This window comes from Rhincodon typus, chromosome 34 (genome assembly GCF_021869965.1).
Source record: "Rhincodon typus isolate 14 chromosome 34, sRhiTyp1.1, whole genome shotgun sequence".
Classification (NCBI taxonomy): domain Eukaryota; kingdom Metazoa; phylum Chordata; class Chondrichthyes; order Orectolobiformes; family Rhincodontidae; genus Rhincodon; species Rhincodon typus.
In genome coordinates, this window is record NC_063365.1 from 1,418,805 (window position 1) to 1,444,520 (window position 25,716).

The following is a 25,716-nucleotide window of genomic DNA, read 5'->3' on the forward strand; positions in this document are numbered from 1 at the left end:
AACATTGGTCCTTTAGAGGATGAGAAGGCCAATTTAATAACTGGGAATGAGGAAATAGCTGAGACATTAAACAGTTATTTTGTGTTTGTCTTCACAGTGGAAGACACCAATAACATGCCGAAAGCTAAGGGCAAGAAGGTTATAGCAGGTGAGGACCTAGAAAATATCATTATCACTAAGGAGGCAGTGCTGGGCAAGCTAATGGGGCTAAAGGTAGACAAGTCTCCTGGTCCTGATGAAATGCATCCCTGGGTACTAAAAGAGGTGATGGGGGAAATAGCAAATGCACTAGTAATTATTTACCAAAACTCACTGGACTCTGGGGTGGTTCCCGCAGATTGGAAAACAGCCAATGTGATGCCACTGTTTAAAAAAGGAAGTGGACAAAAAGCAGGTAACTACAGGCCAGTTAGCTTAACTTCGGTAGTGGGGAAAATGCTCGAATCTATCATTAAGGAAGAAATAGCAAGACATCTGGATATAAGTTGTCCCACTGGGAACACCCAGCATGGGTTCATGAAGGGTAGGTCATGTTTAACTAATTTGGTGGAATTCTTTGAGGACATTACTTGCATGGTGGACAATGGGGAACCTGTGGATGTGGTGCATCTGGATTTCCAGAAGGCATTTGACAAGGTGCCACACCAAAGGCTGCTACATAAGATGAAGTTGCACGGTATTACAGGTAATGTATTCGCATGGATAGATGATTGGTTGACCAGTAGAAAGCAAAGAGTAGGGGTAAATGGGTGTTTTTCTGGTTGGCGGTCAGTGGCTAGTGGTGTGCCTCAGGGATCAGTGTTGGGACCGCAATTGTTTATAATTTACGTCGATGATTTGGAGTTGGGGACTAAGTGTGGTGTGTCAAAATTTGCAGATGACACTAAGGTGAGTGGTAGAGCAAAGTGTGCAGAAGACACTGAAAGTCTGCAGAGGGATATAGATAGTCTAAGTGAGTGGGCAAAGGTCTGGCAGATGGAATACAATGTTGATAAGTGTGAGGTCATCTATTTTGGTAGGAATAACAGCAAAATGGACTATGTTTTAAATGGTAAAAAATTGCAGCACGCTGCTGTGCAGAGGGACTTGGGTGTCCTTGTGCATGAATCACTGAAGGTGGCATTGCAGGTACAGCAGGTGATTAAAAAGGCAAATGGAATTTTGTCTGCCATTGCTCGAGGGATGGAGTTTAAAAACAGGGAGGCTATGCTGCAGCTGTATAGGGTCCTGGTGAGGCCACACCTGGAGTACTGTGTGCAGTTTTGGTCTCCTTACTTGAGAAGAGATATACTAGCATTGGAGGAGGTGCAGAGGAGGTTCACTCAGTTGATTCCAGAGTTGAGAGGGTTGGATTATGGGGAGAGACTGAGTAGACTGAGATTATACTCATTGGAATTCAGAAGAATGAGGGAAGATCTTGTAGAAACATATAAGATTATGAAGGGAATAGATAAGGTGGAGGCAGGGAGGTTGTTTCTGCTAGCAGGTGAAACTAGGACTAGAGGGCATCGCCTCAAAACAAAGGGAAGCAGATGTAGGACTGAGGTCAGGAGGAACTTCTTCACCCAAAGGGTTGTGAATCTGTGGAATTCCCTGCCCAGTGAAGCGGTTGAAGCTATCTCACTGAATGTTTTTAAGGCAAGGCTAGATAAATTTTTGAACAGTAAAGGAATGAAGGGTTATGGTGAGTGGGCGAGTAAGTGGAGCTGAGTCTCAAAAAGATCAGCCATGATCTTATTAAATGGCGGGGCAGGCTCGAGGGGCCAGATGGCCTACTCCTGCTCCTAGTTCTTATGTTCTTATGTTCTTATACCAAGGCGAATATCTAGCTGCATTTGCTGCAGCTGCGGACAGCGACCTCACCACCCGTGCAATCACAACGGCTGCAACATCACTGCCAGCGATGCTGCGGGTACAATCCCGCATCAAGAGAACAATGCACTCGAGGGCTGTCCATCCCTGCCAGCTGATGCCTCACTCACCACCCCACTCAGCCCCCACTTGCTGCCCCATTCCAGGCTGTGATTTAAAATTAAATAACTTCCATTAACATCACCAACCAACCACCCACAGCTCAAATATCGTCCTTGCCAACTGCATCTCTTCACCAGCTAATCTTCCAACTTCATGTGAATAATTGACTGGAAGATCCACTGATAAGTGTACTCTGGCATACACATGAGGAAGTAAGAGGAAGTGAAGGAGATCAGGACAAAGAGGAGTGAGGAATGCACGAGACAGACAGACAAACAAAGCAACAGAGAGAGTGAGAGAGATACAGAGACAGAGAGTAAAAGAGAGACAGACAGAGTCAGAGACAGTGAGAGAGAAAGAGAGAGACAGACAGAGAACACAAATCACCAATATCAAACATTGTCAAATACAGTGGTACTTTAAAAGCACACAACTAGTTTTCAAGTGGGTTTTAAAGGGGAATTTATTGGGTATCCAGATAACAGGAACACGTTTATCGAGGGATCAGGATGAAGAGATGGATCGGGTCCTTTGTGACACTGATGGTGGTTTTGTGAGCTTTAACAGTAGCTAACAGTAAAAACAGAAATACCCAAACCTGCAGCTAGGCTTACCCTTTCTGACGTTGCTGCTGCTTTGGTTCGGCCTTGTTCTGTTGTAACGTGGGCTTCTCATCAACTTCCTTGTCCCACCTGAGAAAAAGAGCAGAGACAAGATAAAGGGGTCATTCTACAGGGAGTGCAGTTGAGAGTGCAATGACACAGGATCTTGGGCTGTATGGAATATATGCAGCTCCAGAGACGAGGCACTTCAGTTGTGCGGATAGACCAGAGAAGCTGGGACTGTTCTCCTTGACAAAAAGAAGGTCGACACGAGATTTGAGAGAGGTTTTAAAACCCTGAGTGGTCTGGGCAGAGGAGGATACCAGAATCACCAGGGAATGGTCACCCTGCCCTTATTGAGGGGTAGCCCAGGCTCGAGTAAGGAGCCTGTTGTCAGGGTAACGAGCCATGGACTACAGTAGAGGCAGCAGGTTTTGGTGATGACAATGGAAGAGGGAGGTCAGCTGCTTTCAGGCGGAGGATCTGATCAGAAGGAGGCTTCTGTTTCCTTTAAGTGAGGAAAACAAGGGAAACGTGGAAGGTATTCCTTTCTGATATCATATTGCTTATTGATGTCAGAAATGGGAGCCTTGTACAAGCAAATGAAGATGAAAGAGTACGCTCGGGAAGAATGGAGAAGTAAGGGAGAAGCTGCCATTAGGGCAGTGTCTGTAACTGAACAGGATAGATAGAAACTGGTGAGTGATGGAGAAGACACAGATTTAAGGTCAGTGGCAAAGGAAGCACATGGGGATAAACATTTTAACACAGAGTGGAAAATTCACAGAATAATGTAGTGGCAAATCAGTGTGTGCGTGTGTGTGCCCGTGCGTGTGTAGCAGAGAGAGAGGAAGTCACCCTCCAAACATACACCACACACCCCACTTTGTTTGAAAACAAAAGGGGGGTTGGGGGTTGAGGGGTGGCGAAGGGAGAGTTGGGTAGAAAGTGGAGGTGAAGGAAATATGAGTTAAAATAAAACAAAGACCTGCAGATGCTGCAAATCTGAACCAGAACCAGCTGTTGCTGAAAAAACTCAACTAGTCTAGCAGCATCAGTGGAGAGAAAACAGACTTAATGTTTTAGGTCCAGTGACCCTTCTTCAGAACTGACAGTAGCTCAGAAAAGGTGATATATATACTGAAGGCAGGGGTGGGCAGAGAGGTGAATAGAACCCAGAGAGAGAGACAGATAGGCAGACAGACAGACAGAGAGAGAACAACAGTTAAGCAGACAAAGAGATGATGGTAGTATGCTCAGGAGAAAGAAAAGCCGACAATGGAGATCATAGACAACAAGGTGCAGGCCTGGATGAACACAGCAGGCCAAGCAGCATCATAGGAGCAGAGAGGCTGACGTTTCGGGCCTAGACCCTTCATCAGAAAAGCTGCTCCTATGATGCTGCTTGGCCTGCTGTGTTCATCCAGCCCTGCACCTTGTTGTCTCGGATTCACCAGCATCTGCAGTTCCAACTATCTCCAATGGAGATCATAAGTAGGCGAGAGTGGGTTGGCTGTGCTGGAAGAAGCTCATGTCATAACAGGGGTGTGACAGTGAGATATCTGGGATGTTCTGCAGTTGTCATTTTAATTAAGGACTGATGGCTCAGTCATCTGCAGTGCAGTCATTTTGTGCAGGGCCTCTGTGACATTTTGATAAGCCTGCCATGAGGCTAAAGGCGAGGGGCATGATGTGTACATAAAGAGGCAAACAGCATCTATATTAACGACCAGCTTCAGGATATCTTGTCATTCTCCTTGGACTCCTGCAATCCAGTCTCTCCCCTCACTGTACAGGGCCAATGCAGTCATTTCAGAATCCTATAGTGTGGAAAGAGACTATCAAGTCTCCACTGACCCTTGGAAGAACATCCCACCCAAACTCAGCCCACACCCTATCCCTGTAACCCCTCATTTCCCATGGCCAATCCACCTCACCTGTACATAGAGCCAGAGTTATACATCATGGAAACAGACACTTTGGTCCAACCAGTCCATGCCGAACATAATCCCAAACTAGTCCCGCATGCCTGCTCCTGGCCCTATCCCTCAAACTTTTCCTATTCATGTATCTATCCAAATGTCTTTTAAATTATGTAATTGTACCCACATCCACCATGTCCATCTTTGGACTGTGGGAGGAAACTGGAAGACCTGGCAGAAACCCACGCAGACACAGGGAGAATGTGTAAACTCCACACAGACAATCGTCCGAGGCTGGAATCGAACCTGGGTCCCTGACGCGATGAGACAGCAGTGCTAACCACTTAGCCACCATGCCACCCTTATTTGGATATTCAGACAGCCTGTGACAGGCAGAAGAGACAGAACAAACTGCTCGACCCTGAGATGGCCTATATATTGCTGCTTATTTTGCAAAAACCCCTGTCCCTAGTAGGCGAAGTGATGAAATGTCAGCCTCCAAAATACCATTCCTCGGTTATAAAGGATGACACGTAATTATGGAACTGCATCCATAGTAGCCTGCATGATAGACATTTGATTAATCAAAGATGAATCAACACAGTGGCAGAAGCTCTGATGTTGCTCATTGACATGCACTAGAGCTCATCACCAATGTTGTGGTGTGAGGACTCAGCCCCTACTCTGAGAGTGTGTACAGATCATACAGTGCACACAACAAGCTGTTAACCATTCCCCACCCTCTCACTGCCCATCACAATAAATCCAGCAGCTGCCTTTCATATGTCTTTTGTCTGCTGCTTGTTTATAGCTCGTTAGTTTTTTAATGGTCCCAGCAGATTGAATCGAGAAAGCAGCACAAAGATTAGCCTGTGAATTAAAGGGCTTTTACATTGAGTGCTGTAGTTGAAGGTCCAGGGTCCTACTGGCTGGAATCCATTAATGGAAACGAACTTGGCTCCAACCATCCATCTCTCACAGGGAGGGGTAGATGTTGACTCTGAGACCGCATTTGTTGGCACCACAATGACAAGAGGCCTCTCGTCTCCTGTGTGATTGCAGTGCTTAAGGTATCACTGCCACAGACTGAGGCAACTGCATCAAAGGATAGGAGCAATGAAATGAGTGCTTTACAAATGTTTTAAATTTGTTCAGATCCTGGGATCAGAATTCACTCAATGGGGCAGCACAGTGGCTCAGTGGTTAGCACTGCTGCCTCAAACCACCAGAGATCCTGGGTTTGATTCCATCCTCGGGTGACTGTCTGTGTGGAGTTTGCACATTCTCCCTGTGTCTGCGTGGGTTTCCGCTGGGTGCTCCAGTTTCCTCCCACAGTCCAAAGATGTGCAGGTTAATTAGATTGGCCATGCTAAATATGGGGTTATGGGGAGAGGGTGTGGGGGTGCATCTGGGGATGCACTCATTTCATTGCTCCTATCCTTTGATGCAGTTGCCTCAGTCTGTGGCAGAGATACCTTAGGCACTGCAATCACACGGGAGACGAGAGGCCTCTTGTCATTGTGGTGCCAACAAATGCGGTCCCAGAGTCAACATCTACCCCACCCTGTGAGAGATGGATGGTTGGAGCCAAGCTCGTTTCCATTAATGGATTCCAGCCAGTAGGATCCTGGACCTTCAATTACAGCACTCAATGTAAAAGCCCTTTAATTGTGGGTGCGGGGGTGCATTGGGGATGCAATTCAGACAGTCAGTACAGGCTTGATGGGGCTGAATGGCCTGTATCTGCACTGTATGATTCTATGCTCGCTGTCCCACACTCAACACTTGTCTAAATAAAAAACAAGATACTGCAGATACTGGAAATCTGGAACAAAAACAGAAAGTGCTGGAGAAACTTAGCAGGTCTGGCAGCAGCTGTGGAGAGAGAAACAGTTAACGTTTCAAATCCAATGTGGATCTTCTTCAGCACATTTTCAAGTATTTATCTCCTCCACTTCTGACCGCTCACTCCCTCCCATTAATGACCCCTCGCACCTCCTGCTAGAGACCCCTTCACTCCCTCCCTCCCTCTGTCTCTGATCCCTTACAGCCTCACTTCCTCATTCTCCTGACTCCTTACTCCCTCCCTTCTCCCTTCCACCCCTCTTTATCCACCCGACCCCTTCCTCTCCCTGATGCTCCCCTCTCCCCAGGAGTGAGTGGCGGAAAGGGATTGGCAGCAGGATGACCAGGGAGGTAGGAAGTGGGCTGGTGAGTGGGGCACTGAACTGGGGAGGGGGACACTGAGTGACATAGCAAATGGGGGAGTTGGGGGGGGGGGGGGGGGGGGGGGTTACCGCATCCTGGGGTCAGTCCTGGAATTCCCTCCCTAAAGGTATCATGGGTTTGCCTACAGCATGTGGACTGTCGCCGTTCAATCGGCAGCTCATGACCACCTTCTCAATGACAGCTAGGGACGGGCAATAAATGCTGGCCCAGCCAGCAATGCCCACGACCCATGAGTGAATAAAAAATAAATTCTCTGCTATGCAACAAGGAGTTCTCCACAGTTTATAACAGGTCTCCTTGGTGTTAATGCAATCTGCTAGCTGCACAGTCGGGGAGGTTTGTAACTAATCCTAACGATTAGCTTGTGTTGGACAACATGGTTCCTAGTTATTCTCAGACTGATTCTCCTCACATCAACAATGATTGGTGTAGCAGGTAAGCCATCCGGCTCAAGCACTGATCTACAGAAATGGAGCTTGCTGTAATGAGATAAATCTTTAAACACTGACCAATTTATTGAAACAAAATGCCAGAGTCAAACAAATAAATGTGTGCTAATGCTCCACTGTGATACATTATCATGGTATTATGGATATGTTATTAACTATTGTTAAACTTCCTCAAGTCAACACAAGTCCTTGTGTACACAACAGTTGTTATCATTCAAGACAACAAGGTGCAGAGCTGGATGAACACAGCAGGACTACCTACATGTTTGGACAAGTTGGACCGAATGGTCTGTTTCAGTGCTGTACAACTCTATGACTCTATGATTAGACATGGTGCAATTTTTAAAATACATCCAGGAAAGCTTTTTCTGTCAACATGTAGATAGTCCTACTAGAGATGGGGCAGTGCTAGACTTATTCCTAAGAAATGCAGCCGGTCAGTGGTTGAAGTTTCAGTGGGTGAACGTTTTGGGAATAGTGACCATAACTCTAACTTTCAGTCATTCTGGAATGGGATACGGATAATAGCAAAGTGTCTAAACTAGAGAAAGGCCAATTTTTATATCATTAGACAGGATCTGGCAAACAGACTGGAGCAGATACTTGCAGGTAAGTCTACATTTGGAAAGTAGGAGACTTTTGAAAGGAGTATAGTGAGAATTCAGGGCCTGCATGTTCCTCCAAGGGTGAGGAGCAAGGGCAGCAAGTCCAGGGAACACTGGATGTCAAAGGACATTGAGAGTTTGTTTAAGAAAAAGGAGGAAGCATATGTCAACCCTACAGTGCATTAAAAACAGGGAAGGCCATCCAAAAATATACAGACCATAGGAGGTTCCTGAAAAAGAAATTAGCCGGGCAAAGAGGGGCCACAAAATAGCTTTGGCAGATAGGATTAAGGCTTTTTATAGGATATTAAGAGTAAGTAGATTACCAGGGAAAGGGTGGAGTCTATGAGAGACCAAACAGTCAACCTGTGCATAGGGGCAGATGATGTGATTGAAGTCTTTAATGAATATTTCGCATCTAAATCACAAAGGAGAAAGATATTGTAGCCAGACATTGCACTTGTGATCGTGAGGCTCTAGAGCACGTTAAGAGTAATAACAATGAGGTATTAGATGTTTTAGCAGCATATAGATGCATAAATCCCTGGGGCCTGATGAGATTTATCCCAGGTTGCTACAGGAGGCAAGAGAGGAGATTGCTGGGGCCCTGGCGGAGAAATTTAATACTTTGCTGGCCACAGGTGCACTGCCACATGACTGGAGGAAATGCTAATGGGGTTCTCATGTTCAAGAACAGCAGCAGGGATAGGCCAGGTAATTACAGACCAGTTAGTCTGACATCAGTGATAGGGGAATTATCAGAAAAATTCTGAGGGACAGGATTAATCAACACTTGGAAAGGCAGAGATTGATCAAGGATAGTCAGCATGGTTTGTTGGAGGGAGATTTTGTCTGATGAATTTCATCAAGTTTTTTTTGAAAAAGTGACTAAACATATCGATGATGGTAGTGCAGTAGATATGGTTTATATGGACTTCAGTAAGGTCTTTGATAAGGTCCCACATGGAAGGTTTATCCAAAAGTGAGAGCCCATGTGATCCAAGGCAAGTTGGCAAACTGGATCCAAAATTGTTTGGCAAATAGGAGGCAAAGGGTGATGGTGGAGGAATATTTGTGTGATCAGAAATCAGTGACGAGTAGAGTACCACAGGGATTGGTGCTGGAACCTTTGCTGTTTCTTAAGTTCATAAACAACTTGGATGTGAATGTACAAGGTACAATTACAAAGTTTACAGTTGACATGAAAATTGGGAGAGTTGTTGGTAGTGACAGAGGATGGGCTCTGGCTAAAGACTGATACTGATCAGCTGGTAAATTGGGCAGAGCAATGGGAGATGGAATTTAATACTGATAACAATGAGACAATGCATTTGGAAGGTCAAATAAGGGAGGGATTTTCACAATGAATAGGTCGATGTCTAGGGAGTACTGGGAAACAAAGGAACATTGGTGCAGAGATCCCTGAAGGTGTCGGCACAGGTAAACAGGGTGGTGAAGAAGGCATACAGGTTGCTTGCCTTCATTAACAAAAATAGAAGTTGCTGGAAAAGGTCAGCAGGCCTGGAAGAATCTGTGAAAGAAAAAAATCAGAGTTAACGTTTCAGGTCTGGTGACCCTTCCTCAGAACACCTCCAGCAGCTTCTGTTTTTGTTCCTGATTTACAGCATCTGCAGCCCTTTCGGTTTTTGCTTGCCTTCGTTAGCTGGGTGTAGAATATAAGAGCAAGGAAGTGTTGTTGCGACTCTATAGGAGAGCAGTCCCTTCTGGGGCCAGCGCAGAGGGAGAGCAGATTTAGTGAGGGCTGATGGGGATAAAGCAGCAGCAACTGTGGGAATTTTGAGACGCTGTGAAATAGTGCCCTCTAATTTAGGAATGTTATCTTTGGAATGCTGCTCTGTAGGCTCCCCTCAACCCCTTTACTGGCTTGATAATTATTATTCCACATTCCTGCAGAGCAAAGTACCCACTCGCCCTAATAACTAACCTGCAGTAACAACTTTCTAAGGAGTAGAGACATGGAAAGCTGACTGCTTGCAGGCAAACAGCAGGGAGAGAGGGGTAATCACTATCTGCTTGAGGGGGCAGATCAGCCTCTGAGACATGCATTACGATCAGAACAACAAACATCGGTGCCTTACCTCATTGTGTGCCCAAATTCCAGCTCCCAGATCATGGGAATATCTGTGTGATACAGCAGGACATTAACTGGCTGGTCGTGGGATCTTGCTGTACTTGTTAAGGAACAGCAACTGCTATAAAGCCAGGAAGCACAGATTTAACAAGATTGCCAGAGGCAACCCAGGGCAAAGACTGTTCTTATTTCATAATCCCACAGATAAAGTTCAATCTGGATAAATGTGTCATGTTGCATATTGGTACAACAAACAAGGGTAGGGATTATAGAGTTAAAAGTACAGCCTTGGGTAGTGCTGTAGAACAGTGGGACCTATGGGTTCAAGTACATAATTCTTTGAAATTTACATCACATATAGACAGGGTGGTTAAAAAGGCGTTTGGTATGCTTGCCTTCATTGCTCAGTCCTTTGAGTATAGGAGTTGGGATGTTATGTTGAGGTTGTACAGGACATTGGCGAGGACTCTTCTGGAATGCTGTGTCCAGTTCTGGTTGCCCAGTTATAGGAAGGATATTATCAAACTGGAGGGGGTTCAGAAGAGATTTACCAGGTTGTTGCCGGGTATGAAAGGTTTGAGTTATAAAGAAGGGCTGGATAGGCTGGGACTTTTTTCACTGGAGCGTAAAAGGTTGATAAGTGACCTGATTGAAGTTTATAAAATAATGAGAGGCATAGATAGCGTTGATGGTCGTTGTTCCCTACAATGGGGAATTTCAAGATTAGGAGGTATATTTTTAAGGTGAGAGGCGAGAGATTTATAAAAGACATAAGGTGCAATTTTTTTTACACAGAGGGTGGTTCGTGTATGGAATGAACTTCCTGATGAAGGGGTGGATGCGGGTACAATTGCGTTTAAAAGATATTTGGATGGATACATGAATAGGAAAGGTTTTGAGGTTTATGGGCCAGGAGCAGGTAGGTGAGACTAGTTTAGTTTGGGATTATGTTCAGTATTGACTGGTTGGACCAAAGGGTCTGTTTCTGTGCAGTATGACTCTATGACTTCATTGACTGGAAAACACAACAAGACATCTGACAATCTTGATAGGTGCTATAAAAAGGCAGGATTTACTGCTCTCAAGCAAATGAGGCAAATATTTGTAAGAGAAGAATGTGCAGTCATATGGGTACGAGTGAATGGGCCAATCTGTAATGTTCTTCAAAGGAAATAGGGCATATAGGGCGAAATAGGGCACAAACTCAATAGGGCGTAATACTAGGATGCTATGTTTCTAAAGGACCTCAGCATTCTGTGAAGTGCTGTGTTTGTGAAAGGGTTAATCTCTCTCACTAGCCTCAGAAGCAGTCTGTTAGTTTTCCTTCTCCCTCCAAAGAGATCTCAGTGAGACTCTCTCCCACTGTAATCCCCTGGTTTTCTCCTCTGTCCTAAACCTCGTCGACCACACATTTATTGACTCTAGCTTCCAGCATCTGCAGTCCTCCTTACAGTCTCCAAGTCACTTATGTAGTCTCTTCTAAGGATGCTTACCTTGAAGAAGTTTTCCTCCTCCCTCCGAACAGAGCTCAGCGAGTCTCTCTCCCACTGCAACCCCCAGTTATCTCCTCTGCCCTGAAGCTCTTTGACCACATCTCTCACTCCCTGGTGACATATCCATCCCTGGCCTCATCCACTGTCAGAGTGAAGCCAAATGCAAACTGGAGGAACAACATCTGATATTTCGCCTTGGGAGCTTACAGTCTAATGGCCTTAATACTGACTTCATCAGCTTCAAAATCTCTCCTCCCTAAACCTATCCATCTTTTGACTCACCTATCTGCTCCACCCTTCCCACTGACCAACCACAATAACCCCCTACTTGCATCCATCTATCTCCATATCTCCATCTCACTTTCCCTCCCACAAGCCGCACCCCACTCCCTCTATTTATTTGTGGGCTCCACTTCCCCTCCTCAGTCCTGACGAAGGGTTTTGGCCTGAAACGTTGACTCTCCTGCTCCTCGGATGCTGTCTGACCTGCTGTGCTTTTTCAGCTCCACATTTATTGACTCAGTTGATTGATCTGTCATACTGTCACCACATTGCAGACAAAGATCCATCGTGTAGGTGCTGTACAGTGTAATCATCACTGGCTGAATTTGACACAAAGCCACTTGTGTGAATGATATTATATCACAGGCCTATTTAAACTGGCACCTGACCAGCTAGGAGTGAGGTGTGGGGGAAAAGGTGTGTTGTAGCCAGGAAGAGTCAGGTGTGGATTGTTGTACATGTGCGGTCAGCTCCCCAACTGAAGGTCAATATATCTGTCTACTTGACATTGCGCTGTTGGAGGACCAGTGCCAAGGGAGTGCTGCAAGTTCGGAGGGCCAGTGCTGAGGGAGCACTGCTCTGTGAGAGGATCAGTGCTGAGGGAGCACTGCTCTGTGAGAGAATCAGTACTGAGGGAGAACCGCACTGTCGGAGGATCAGTACTGAGGGAGAGCCGCACTGTCGGAGGATCAGTACTGAGGGAGTGCCGCATGTCAGAGGATCAGTACTGAGGGAGAGCCGAACTGTCGGAGGATCAGTACTGAGGGAGAGCCGCACTGTCGGAGGATCAGTACTGAGGGAGAGCGCACTGTCGGACAATCAGTACTAAGGGAGCACTGCTCTGTGAGAGGACCAGTACTGAAGGAAAGCCGCACTGTCGGAGGATCAGGTAATCTCACATCCACACGTGGGTCTTGGTGCATCTAGAGGTCCGACAACAGAGCTTCAGTAAAGTAACCTCTGTCATTTTGGTGAAACTTTCCTATTGCTGTCTGTCAAGGACTGGAGGAACCAAGCACAACTGGTATTGACTAAATTTACAGAACTGTGCACATATTCTTTGTACCTATTCTCTCTCTTTCCAGGTTTCTCATCTATTGCGAAGAGTCTATTTCTATTCCCAACTTTCCCACGTAAACCATCCTGTTGCCCCATAACCTGCCATCAATTTAATCAGATCCATTCTCCAAGCTCTTCTTGGTATATTTATTTTCTCGCATGACATGGCTCTCCAGTAATTTCTGTTCTGCCCCTTTTTAAAAGCTTCAACATGCTCAGATTAATGATAAATCAAGTCTCTGTCTGTCCTCTGACCTGGATGCAAAAAGATCCCATCCTGCAATTCAGAGAACAGCAAGGAGATTGCCCCCAGGTCTCGAGACATTAAAAATTAATGATCTCGTCACTATCACATTTTTTTTCTTTCATGGGACGTGCATATTATTGGCTTGTCCAACACCTTTTACCCGTCCCTAATTGACCTTCAATGCAGTTGCTCACTGACATATTTCAGAGGGTAGTTACGAAATCACATTGCTGTGGGTCTGAGTCACATGTAAACCAGACCAGGTAAGGGTGATAGATTTCCTTCCCCAAAGGACTTTAGTGAACCAGATGGATTTTTAGAACAATCACCGATTAATCAAGTGAAGTTCCAACAGGTGATGAAGGTTTTGAACACATGGCCTCAGAACAAAAGCCTAAAGGTTGGGATTGTTAACCACGACACCATTGTCTTCCTTACTGACAACTGTGGGAGCTTACTGTGCATGCACATTAGCCAGCCTGTTTCACTCCACTATAACAATGACTACACTTCACAAAGTGCCTCATTGGCTAGATTGTACTTCAAAGCATTTCAATTTAGAACAAGGTGCTACAACAAACCAGGTATTTACTTTCTTTACGGTTTTGAATCCAAATTTGCAGATAATTCTCAAACTCGTACACACGTAAGTTTTATACTTAGCTCTTAGTATCCTTAATTTATAAACCATGATAAAACCTAAAATATTAATTATTGTATTTCAGTTTCTTCACCACTGGCTGTAAAATCCTATGATCCTCCTCTTCAAATCTCTGCCCTCCCATGGTGTTAGCCCACTGCTCATCAGAATATATTCATTGCTGCTATTTATCTTAATAGCAAAGTTTATTCACAAAATAATATTCGGTTTGAATCATATCCATCTCAAATTTACTGACGTGGAATTTTGTCTGCTGCATTTTAGCCCATTTCCCCATTTATTCACGTACAATAACACTTCTCTCAGTTCTTCAAAAGACTCGACTTGAGTTCCTATTCTGGGATCATTTACAAGCTCTGACCCCAGTCCCATCAATCTGAATCCCATTTATTGATCATCCCAGTGAATCAAAGAGACCTCAGAACTGAACCCTATGGGAAAGCATTACCCACTGCACTCCATTCTGATAAATTGCCCTGAATTGCTCATCTCAAAATACTTCCCTCCAGTCAAATTTTCAATCCAATTTTCCATCCCTCTCATTAATTCCATAGCTGAAATCTTTTCAAATTTGTGAGGCACTGTTTTGAAAGTCCATATTCACCACATCTACCACACTTCCCCTTCCTTATTAACTAGTGATTACCTCTTCCAAAACCCATCCTGCTACTTCTAACTGTTTTACCTTTATCCAAATACGTGGTACTTCCAGACTTGATCTTTTCTTTCTCAATCACAGATATTGAGCTAACTGGTCTGTCACCGTTTGGATTAGCACTGTGTCTCTGTTCGTAAACAGGTCTTTTAGTGACTGGTCCCTAGTCCTCAGATCTCATCCACACACAGACCAACCTGGACTAAAGGATTCCCAGGAATTGCATTCTCCTCCCTTAGGATGTAAGGATGTATCCTGTTAGCCCTCCTTTTTTAAAAATTTTCATTTAATTTAATGATCTCAACCAAAGTTTTCCTCCTATCCGTTATAGTAATAGCGCATTTTACTCTCAACCACATTAGTATTCCCCTCCTCCCTGAAACTCAATCAGGGGCTATTATAATCCTGTTATTAGTGATCAGGGTGAAGTATTTATTAAACAGCTTCGCTTTTCCAAGCTAACAGTCCTCTTCTCCCATTTGCCTCATCTCTAACAACTCCAATTTGCTGGTATATTAGTGAAATACTTTTCACAGAATCCCTTTAGTGCAGAAAGAGGCCATTCAGCCCCTCATGTCTGCACCCCACCAAAACCCAGCCCCCCCCAACCTATCCACATAACCCTTCATTTCCCACCTAGCTTACACATCCCTGGACACTACAGGGCAATGTAGCATGACCAATCCACCTAACCTGCACACGTGGGAGGAAACCGGGGTACCCGGAGGAAGCCCATGCAGACAGGGGGAGAATGCGCAAACTCCACACAGACAGTCACCTGAGGATGGAATCGAACCCGGGTCCCTGGCGCTGTGAGGCAACACTGAGCCACCGTGTCATTTAATTAAATATTTTCCTAATATTTTTCTCCTAATTACAGCTCTCATTATGCCTCTTCTAAACTATTAACTGGTTTCTAGCTTCTTTATTTAACCAAAGCATCTTCAAACAAAGACCGGTTTACTTTCCCAGTAGAATATGTTTCGGTGCAGTGTAAATTATTTCCTTTGCAGTCTTTATTCTTTTCTCACCCTCCAAGGCTTTTTGGTTCAGGAGCACTTACTAGATACATGGCCCATTCTTCTAACTTGCTGTTTTCTTAATTCTGTGCTTCCATCAAAGTGAATATATTTCAAATCCTCTTCATCCAAGGCAATATCTCCCCAGAAACGCACTGTTAAAATACAGTAAAAGAAAGCATCGGTGAGTTTGACAGATAAGGAAAAAAAACTACAACAAAAATAACTGATGGAATACATGGGACTCACAAATGTGGTTGACGTTTCTTTTGTTCCAAATGTTTCTGTGCTTTTAGAGTCAAACAGTGCAATTTAATGCCTACCTCCAAGGTCAGCTGGGGAGGGCGGGGGGCAGTCAGTTTGGAAAGTGTATCTGTCTATTAACCAAAACTGTACAATAATACAGCAGGGGAGGTCTCTCTATAATTGCAGCAAGACTTCTTGATTCCTGTGCTCCAGTGCCCTTGAAATAAAAGCCACTAAGCCAGTGCATTCCTAACTGTTTTGTGCACCCACATATCTCTTTAATGAAGCTTTTTATTTTAACTAATCCCTACCACTCTCCCTCTAAAGTGTCCCAAGAACCTGCACGTGCCAATCTCTGTGCCAACGCATTCACTCCTGCTTTCTCCAGCTGTTGCCACACACACAGACAGCAGCTGGAGAAATGAGAAGGGATTTAGCTCCCTGTGTGTTACACTGTCAAATCCTATTGGAGTGCTGCCCAGGTGAACCACTATAGTACTTTTGAGCCCTGTCTAAATGCAAGCTGTTGTGGCTAATAACAAGAGAAAGAAGGATTGGTCGAGCTATGTTAGAGAGCTGTTAAATACAATGCAATGCAACAGACCATCCAGATGGATATCACTGGCTACCTGTCTTCGACTCACGTGAAATATTCACAAAGCCACAAGTAAAGTGTAATCCAGTAGAAAGCAGCTGAGTCTTCCTGTGTACATTTAACAGCCTAATTGGTCTGTCTTCCGGTGTACATTTAACAGCCTAATTGGTCTGTCTTCTGCTAATGTAGATGTGGAGAAACAAGTCTAATGGCACATTCAGGGGGTTAAGCCAAATAATTGCAGTGGAGTTCCTGCAGTGTCTCACTTTGATTCCTCCTGTGTTCTTGGTAATCGGGCATGGGGTTGTAATTTTTTTTAATGGTCGGCTCCGAGCGATCAGTCACATATGGAAGAGTTTAAATTTTCCACTTGGGCATCCAACATCCTCACTTGCTGTGGTCTGTGCGGAAGCAGCTTCAGGTTCTCCTCGAGACTTGTAGAAGATTGAAGCTGAGGAACCTCTGCACTGGGGGCTTTCACAAGGTACTTGTGATGTTTCCATTGAGCTTCACAAGCTTTATCAGGACTGACGTCACACGGCTCAGGATTAAACACACGGCTGCAGATGGTGTGTGAGATCTGAACTGGTGTTGAGGGGTGTTGTTGGCATTCCAGTGTGTAGTGAGATAATTCCTCTCCTCAGTTGGCTGGACATCACCTCCAAATTTGGGGTGGCACCATAAACAGGCAGGGGTAATGACATGTGGGAGTATAATCAAGGAAGGGTAAACAAAAACCAAAACATTGCAGATGCTGGAAATACAGACCAAAAACAGAAATTGCTGGAGAAACTCACCAGGTCTGGCAGCATCTGTGGAGAGAAAACAGAGTTAACGTTTCTGTTCTGAAGAAGGGTCACTGAACCCGAAACGTTAACTCTGCTTTCTCTCCACAGATAGCGCCAAACCTGCTGAGTATTTTCCAGCAATTTCTGTTTTTGTTTGAATTAAGGAAGGATACTGAGATCTACCTGAGGGTTCCAGTAATGCACAGCATTGCAGTGGTCAGTTGGACATCAATAGGTGGGGATGTGGCTATGTCCACAGGGTATAGACTACACCATTACAGAGTACATAAGAACCAGTGCTGATGCTGTTCAGCTTACAATCCACAGACAAGTTGGCAGTTTTTATATGGCCCACTTTGTTCAGTGAATGATCATGACCAGCATCAACAACCTAATGACCAAACATTGGTCTTTAGCAGCACAATCCATCAGCCAGATCATCCCATCAAACACTTGGCTGTAATCTCGGAGATCTTTCTTTTAGAGGCTGAACAGTAAACTAGGCACTTTCATCTCTGCAAGCTATATTCTGGCTTTCTGTAACCATAGGCCCAGCAAACAATACAACCATCCTACAGTGAGTGAGAGGATAGCTCGTGTGGGGAATGGGAAAATGTTTTCCCTGGGTACATCCTGAACAGCATGGTCAACAGATAGCTACAAAGAGACAAGGAGACCCTGCCTTAAACAATAGGAGATTACCCAGTGAAATGGTGAGCATGTAATATCAGGCATTGAAAGAGACTTGTGTAGTGACAGAGAGGGTTGATGAGGGTAGTGGTGTGCATGGCTTTTCAAAAGGCATTTAAAAGGGCAGCATGGATATAAAAATGGCCAAGTTCACAGTGGGGTTTCTCAAGGATTGATGTTAGAGTCATAGAATCCCTACAATGCAGAAGAAGCCATTCAGCCCATCAAGTCTGCACTGACCAAACCCACATCTCCACCCTATCCCTTTAACACTGTATTCCCCATGGTTAATCCACCTCGCCTACACTTCCCAGACACAATGAGGCAATTTAGCATGGCCAATACCCCTAACCTGCACATCTTTAGAGTGTGGAAGGAAACCAGAGCAGCTGGTGGAAACCCAAGCAGACACACAGAGAGAACATGCAAACCCATACTGACAGCCACCTAAGGCTGTGATCAAACCCGGGTCCCGGCACTAGAAGGCAGTTTTGTGCCAAGCCTGTGCTTAGGTCCAGTGCTTTTTTGCATATACATTGATAATTTTGCCTTTGGTATACCAAGTACAATTTCTAAATATACAGGCAAGTAAAAACTTACAATTATTGTAAACTGTGAGGATAGAGATAGATTTCAAGAGGACACAGACAGGCTGATGAGAGGAGAGGACTTGTGAGAGTGATGGAATTTAATGCTGAAAAGTGTGAAGTGATTCATTTTGTGTGGAAGAACATGGAGAAGAAAGTTGCTCCAACGCGGGTACAGAAGAAAGGAACCTAAGGGATCTGTATCAAATAAGTGAAATGGCAGGTCAAATTGAGAAAATTGTTAAAAAGGCATTTAGTCCTGACCTTATTAAGTAGAAAAAGCAAGAACACGAAAGGAACATAGAACATAGAACTGTACAGCACAATACAGGCCCTTTGGCCCACGATGTTGTGTCGACCTATTATCCTACTAAGATCAATCTACCCTGCATACCCTACATTTTACTATCCTCCATGTGCCTATCCAAGAGTCGCTTAAAAGACTCTAAAGTATCTGACACCACTTCCACTGCCGGCAGCGCATTCCACACATCCACCACTCTCTGTGTGAAGAACCTACCTCTGACATCTCCCCTATACCTTCCTCCAATCACCTTAAAATTATGCCCCCTTGTAATAGTCATTTCTGCCCTGGGAAAAAGTCTCTGACTATCAAGGAAGATATGAGAATATTTATAAAGAACATTGCTTTGCCCTCAACTAGTGCTTGGTGTCCAATTCTAGACAGCATACTTAATTAAGGAAAGATGTGAAAGTTTTTAGAGAGAGTGCAGAAAAGATTCAGGAGAATGATTCCAGAGTTGAGGGATTTCAGAGATGTAGATGGATTGGAGAAACCAGAGCTTCTCTCCTTGTAGAGAAGATTGAGGACTGATCTGACAGAAGTGTTCAAAGTCATGAAGTGATCACACAGAGTAGACAGGGAGAAACCGTTCCATTGCTGAGAGGTCAAATTAAATCGATTTGTACAACAACTAAAAGGAAAATCCTTTCTTTACATAGGGAGCGGTTAGCGTCTGGAGCGTACTGCCAGACAGTATGGTACAGACACATTCAATCATGGCTCTCCAGTGGGGATAAAGCATCTTTTCCCCTTCATTCTTTTACAACATGTGGGTGTCGCTGGCCGGGCCAGTAATTTTTTGCCAATCTGTAATTATCCTTGAACTGTGTGTGTTGCTGGATCATATCAGAACGCAGTTAAGAGTCAACCGCATCACTGTGGTCTGGACCAGGGAAGGAAAGCAGATTGCCTTCTCTAAAGGAAATGAGTGAACAAGAACCTGGGCTTTTGTGGCAGATGGTGAGTTTCATGGCTGCTCTAACTGAGACTAGCTTTCAATTCCAGACTTTACAAACTGAATTTGTGGGATTTTTATTAAATCCATGTCCCCACAGCATGAATCTGAGACTCAGGATCCCTAGTCTAGTCATATTGCCACTAAAATATTGAAACAAAGGCATGCGCAGGGCTATGGAGAAAGGGCAAGGGAATCGACTGACTGACTCGCAGAGAGCCAGCATGAGCTTGATGGTCCAAATGGCCTCCTGTGCTGTCACCATTCTATTATTCCATCAACTAGGCGCATATCCATGGCGGGGGTTGTGGGGGGGCGGAGGGTGGGAGAGGTGTTTGGCAAGCACAATAAGTGGAATCTAACAGGAGAGATTAAAACAAATTGAGAGGTTTAGGCTAGTTATCAGTATCACCATAATAAGGCTGAATACAGAGAATCTAAGGCAGGACAGAGATGGGGAGAATGTTTTTTCTCTCTCAGAGGATTGTGAATCTTTGAAAGTCTAGGTCTTTGAATACTTTTGTGACAGAGGTAGATAGATTCTTGATAAGCAAGTGGGTTTGGGGGAGGGGCAGTGTGAAAAGTTGTCAGGGTAGGCCAGGATTGGAGTAATCCAATCAGCCAGGAGTTTACTGAATGTGAAGCAGGGTGAATGGACTGAATGGCTATATCTACTCCCAATTTGTACATTCATGGAGAAGGAAGTAAGAAAGGCAAAGAGAGAGAGTCAGAAACTGGATGGCAGCTAACATTATAGGAATATTAAAGTCTTTTATAACAGCCAAATAATGTCAACTCATAGCCTTTTGGAATGGAAATCTGGAACAGCCCTCATCAATTCTTGTCACTGTGTGACTCCTAAACTGTGAAGCTCATAAATATGGCTGAGTCTTAACTACCCTCTGAAAAGACCTAGTTGTTGACAAGGCATCAGTAGCAGACCACCACCTGCTCGAGGGCATTTAGGGATGGGAAAGAAATATTCATCCAGCCAGTGATGCCCACATGTCATGAAAGAATCATCAAAAGAAAGGGAAAGGTCATAATGGACCAAAATGGAGATGCCCTTGGGAAGCTAATGACATAGGGCTAAAACATTAACTCCATTCCTGTCCCTCCTCAGCAGCTGCCTCAACAGCTGAATATTTGCAGCATTGTCTGTTTATATTTCTGATCTTCAGCATCCATGTCCTCATAGCTATGATAAGTGGCTTTCTTTCTCAAACTGGAGGCAAGTGTGCAGTGGTGTTCCCTAGGGGTCAACATTACGGCATTTCCCTATTTGATATATATTAAAGACCCAGTCTTGGGTATAATTGCAAAGTTGCAGATGATGTGAAATTTGAACAAGTAGTAAGTAGCGAGGAGGATAATAACAGGCTTCAGGAGGACACAGACAGACTGATGAAACAACCAGACACATTGTGGATTAAATTAACACAGAAGTGTGAAATGATGTATTTTACAAGGAAGAAAGAGGGAAGGCAATATAAACTAAACTCCTATTGAAGGAGCCTATATGAGTTACTGCAGTATTGCTTATAGATGGTACGCAATGCTGTTACTGTGCATTCCATTGCACTCCTGAACTATACCTTGCCGATGGTGGACAGGCTTTGGAAAATCAGGAGGTGAGTCACTTACTGCAGAATTCCAAACTTCTGTCTTGCTCTTGTAGCCATTGTGTTTACATGTGGCAAGTCTAGTTCAGTTTTTGGTCAATGATTACCACCAAGATGTTAATAGTTCCAGGCTCAAACCCCACTCCAGGGCATCAACACGATAATAAAGACTGGCACACTGCAGTAACAGGGCCAAGTGAGTGCTGCACTGTGGGAGGTACCATCATTCAGATGATACGTTAAACCATGGCCCCATTTTGCCTGCTCAGGTAGAAAAGAACCCACGGCAGCATTTCAAAGAATAGTAGGGGAGTTATTCCCAGTGCCCTGGCCAATAATCATCTTTCAAACAAAAAAAAACAACATTGCTGCTTTGGAGAACTTATTATGGGCAAGTTGGCTCCCGTGGTTTCTGCATTATGTGAGCAACTACACTTCAAAAGGACCTCATTGGCTGTAAAATGTTTGAGACATCTGCTAATTTTGAGAAGTGCTATACAAATACAAGTCTTTCTTTCTCTAGAGTGAGGCTCTGGTGCAATGTGGTTGAGCACTGTGATTATTCAGATACAGTCTGAATGAAAAGTGTACAAAGTGTAAGAATATTGCTAAAGAAAAGTTAATAACTCTGTTCCTATCTGGGAGCTGGGATGTCATGTTAAGGTTGTACAGGGTGAGGCCTCTTCTGGAGTCCTGTGTGCTTTACTAGTCACCCTGTTATTGAAAGGACATTATTAAACTGGACAGAGTTCAGAAAAGATTTACCAGGTCATTGCCAGGAATTGAGGGTTTAAGTTACAAAAATAGGCTGGGACTTTTTTCACTGGAACATAGGAGGTTGAGGGGTAACCTTGTAGAGATTTATAAAACCATGAGGGGCTTAGATAAGAAGAATAGCAAACGTCTTTTCCCCAAGGTGGGAGAGTTCAAAACTAGGGGGTATACTTTAAGGTGAGAGAAGAGGACATGAGGGGCAACCTTTTTACACAGAGAGTGGTTCGTGTGTGGAATGAACTGTCAGAGGAAGTGGTGGATGCAGATATAGTTACAGCATTTAAAAGACATTTGGATAAGTTCATGAATAGTTTGGAGGGATATGGGCCAAAAGCATGATCGGCATGGATTAGTTGGACCAAAGGGTCTGTTTCCATTCTGTATGACTCTATGGCTCTGTGACTTTACGTCCTATGTTCTAAGCACTGAAAGCCACAGAAGCAATATTGTATTGATTTAACAGTGTTCTTGAGCGCAGTCATTCACTAGATAAATATTCAGGTCACATTAATAAAGTCTTTGGCAGCAGCCTGGTGTATCTGTACAATAGAGGGTTTGTCCAGCGCACTGCGCTGCCATACTGTTACACTTCACATTCATACACAGGGGACTGTCGAACCAAATCCCGAAACAAACAGTTGAAACAGTGAGATCTATTTACATTAAAGGGACATCACAATGCCTCTCTTGAATGCATCAACCAATCCTGCATCTACCACATTTCCAGGCAGTGCATTCCTTACCCTTTGGAAGGAATTCCTTACCCTTGGAACCCAAGGCTTCCAATACAGACCCCTGGAGAACTCCACTACAAACCCTTCTCCAGCCCAAAAAATATCCATTGACCAATACTCTTGGTTTCCTATCGCTCAGCCAATTTTGTATCCAATTCCTTCCCTTGTCCTCTAACACCCCATTTTTCTCTTGCAGTACACCCTGAAAACCTCTCTCTTTGACCAATCTTTTCATCGTCTAACCTAGCATTTCCTGAAACAAAAACTCAGGAGTTCTGGAGAGGGGTTACTGTGCATTAACTCTGATTTCTCTCCACAGATGCTGTCAGACCTGCTGAGATTTTCCAGCAAATTTTTGTTTTTGTTTCTGGTTTCCAAAATCCGCAGTTCTTAGTTTCTTTATCGTCTAACATTTCCTGATCAGTCTTGGTGTCAAATTTAATTTCTTATTGCTCCTGTGAAGAACCTTGAGCTTTTTCTAACAATTAAAGGCACTATATCAATGAATGTTGTAGTTGTTGGTTGAAGATTTCACGGAAGAGCCAGTGAGGGGGTCAAGATTAAAGAATTTGCCAGTATCCTTGCTGAATGTCTATATCATTTAGAGACAGTTATTGGAGATTAGAAAGTGTTTGGCCCCAGTGATAAGGACAAGCATCCTGGAGGTAGAAGAAACATGTGACACAACAAGAAAGTGCCCTCGCTCCCAGTTCCGCATTAAGGTGCCACCAACTGGCTTCTGCCCATTGCCCAAGTTGTGGCCAAAACAAGATGCTTTTGTGAAAAGAGTCCTTCATGAATCCAGAGATATCCTTCTGCTTGGCAACACTTCCCCTCTATTCTCATCAATCATGGGTGGCATGGTGGCTCAGTGGTTAGCACTGCTGCCTTACAGCGCCAGGGACCTGGGTTCAATTCCACCCTTGGGCGATTGCCTGTGTGGAGTTTGCACATTCTCCCCGTGTCTGTGTGGGTTTGCTCCGGTTTCCTCCCACAGTCCAAAGATGCGCAGTTTAGATGGATCGACCATGTTAAATCACCTGTAGTGTCCAGAGATGTTTAGGTTGGACATGGGGAAATGCAGGGGTAGGGGAATGAGTCAAAGTGGGATGCTCTTTGGAGGGGTGATGTGGACTTGTTGGGCTGAATGGCCTGTTCCCACACTGTAGGGGTTCTATTCTATGTACAAAAGGGGAGGCTATGGTGTATTGATACTGGGTCAATAATCCAGGGGCACAGGTAACATACAGGAACCTGGGTTCAAAACCTACCAGATGGTGGACAGTGGAATTTGAATTTGATAACATGTGGATTAGATGAAAATAATGACTGTTGAACGATTGTCATGAAAACACAACTGATTCACTAATATTCCCCAGGGAAGGAAATCTGTTGTCCTTACCCTAGACGCCTCCAACGTTATACATCCTCACTGGCCCTGGAAATCTAACTTTAATTTTATATTTGTAGAATGTAAAATTTTGCCATTAAAATCCCACAGATTTTAAAAACTAAAATTGTTAAAATGTCTCGTTTTCCGTAGTTCAGATTCTGTCTAAATGATCCTGACAAACAAATATTTGCTAATTGATAATTCCATTAAAATATGCAGGATTTGAAGTGCTTTAAGCAGCCTGCATTATTGAGTGTGCCTCTGTGCATGTTTGTGTGCATGTGTGCGTACGCACGTGTGTGTGCATGTATGTGTGCATGTGTGTGTATGTACGTGTGTGTGCGTGTGTGTGCGCGTGTATGTGTGTGTACGTATGTGTGTGTATGCGTGTATGTGTGCATGTGTGTGTACGTACATGTGTGTGTGCGTACGTATGTGTGTGTGTGCATACGTGTGTGTGCACATGTCAATATTTCTATGAGACTGACAGTTTAACACTGGCTGGCATCATTGTTGCTGCCTGCTGAAAGCTTGCACCAGATTTAAACTGGGATCAAGAAGAAGAGGATAACTCCACCATGGAGCTTCCTGGATCTTTGTAGGAAGTTTCCACTGTTCAGCGTAATCATGGTTCAGTTTCTGCCTCAGCTCCACTTTCCCCACACTATTCCAATTTTCCTTAATGTCTTTAATATATAGAAACCTCTCAAGCTCTGTCTTGGACCTGCTCAGTGACCAAGTCTCCTCAGCCCTCGGGATTACAGAATTCCAAAGATCTGCAAACCGATTCGTGAAAAAATTTCTCGCTCCCAATCTTAACAAGAAGGTTCATTTTTATACTGCGTTTCACTTTCTAAGGACAAGTCAGGAGCACATTATAAAACAAAGCATAGCACAGATCCATATAAAGGAGATGTTGTGTCATATGACCAAGTAACTCAGTCAAGGTCGGTTTTAAGAGGAGACTAAAAGGAGGAAAGTGAGGTAGAGAGGCTGAGAGGTGGAGAAAGGGAATTCTGGGCAAATTGGTGGAGTGGGCGTGGGGTGGGTGTGTTGGGGAGATGAAGGCAACTGAAGCCACAAGTCATCAACAGTGGGAATACGCGAGAGGCCAGAATCAGAGGACCCTGGGGTAGAGAGGAGGTTATGGAGATGGAAAGAGCCAGAGGCAATGGGGAGGGGGGTTGAAGGTTTAAAATCAAGAGGTTGCTTCAATGGGGGCTGCTGCAGGTCAGTGAGCACAGGGCTGATGAGAGAATGAAGCTAATTGCACTTTAAGTCACAGGCAGCAGAGTTTTGGACAACCTCAAATCTTCATTCAAACCCTGAGCTTCAAGGTTTTTTCAGCATTAAATGGCCATTCCCTTACCCTGTGGCAGTGCCTGAGTTCTGGACTCTCCAGCCAGGGAAAGCAGTCTCTTGCTGTCTCAACTATTGAGCCACAGTTCACAACCAAAATTACCATCAATCCTTCTCATAGGCAGCCTCTCTCTACTCTTATCATCCACACCTTCCTACCCATTAACACTCTCGTACAATTCCAACCATTCCGCTCTTCCACAAACATTCCTCAAATAGCTAGGAGATCCCTCAGTAGTCATTACCCTTTCTGTGAGAAAGACTTTCCTATTAAAACTTCAGAATGGGCTTTGTCTGTATTGAAGACGGCGTTCCTGTGTTGATTCGCCCATCAGAGACATTGACCTTGATTGACCGTATCAAATTCTTCACTTACCTTA

The 25,716-nt window shown here is 44.3% G+C and overlaps 1 protein-coding gene across 1 annotated transcript in view; it reads right to left on the bottom strand.

Annotated features, from left to right (window-relative positions):
* Positions 1–25,716, bottom strand: part of LOC109922418 (tolloid-like protein 2) — a 139,251-nt gene that overhangs the window by 99,369 nt on the left and 14,166 nt on the right. The window contains exons 2-3 of the mRNA XM_048616278.1: positions 15,334–15,444; positions 2,589–2,666 (exon numbers count right to left, since the gene is read on the bottom strand). Coding sequence (XP_048472235.1) covers positions 2,589–2,666; positions 15,334–15,444 — 189 coding nt within the window. The remainder of the gene's footprint in view (positions 1–2,588; positions 2,667–15,333; positions 15,445–25,716) is intronic.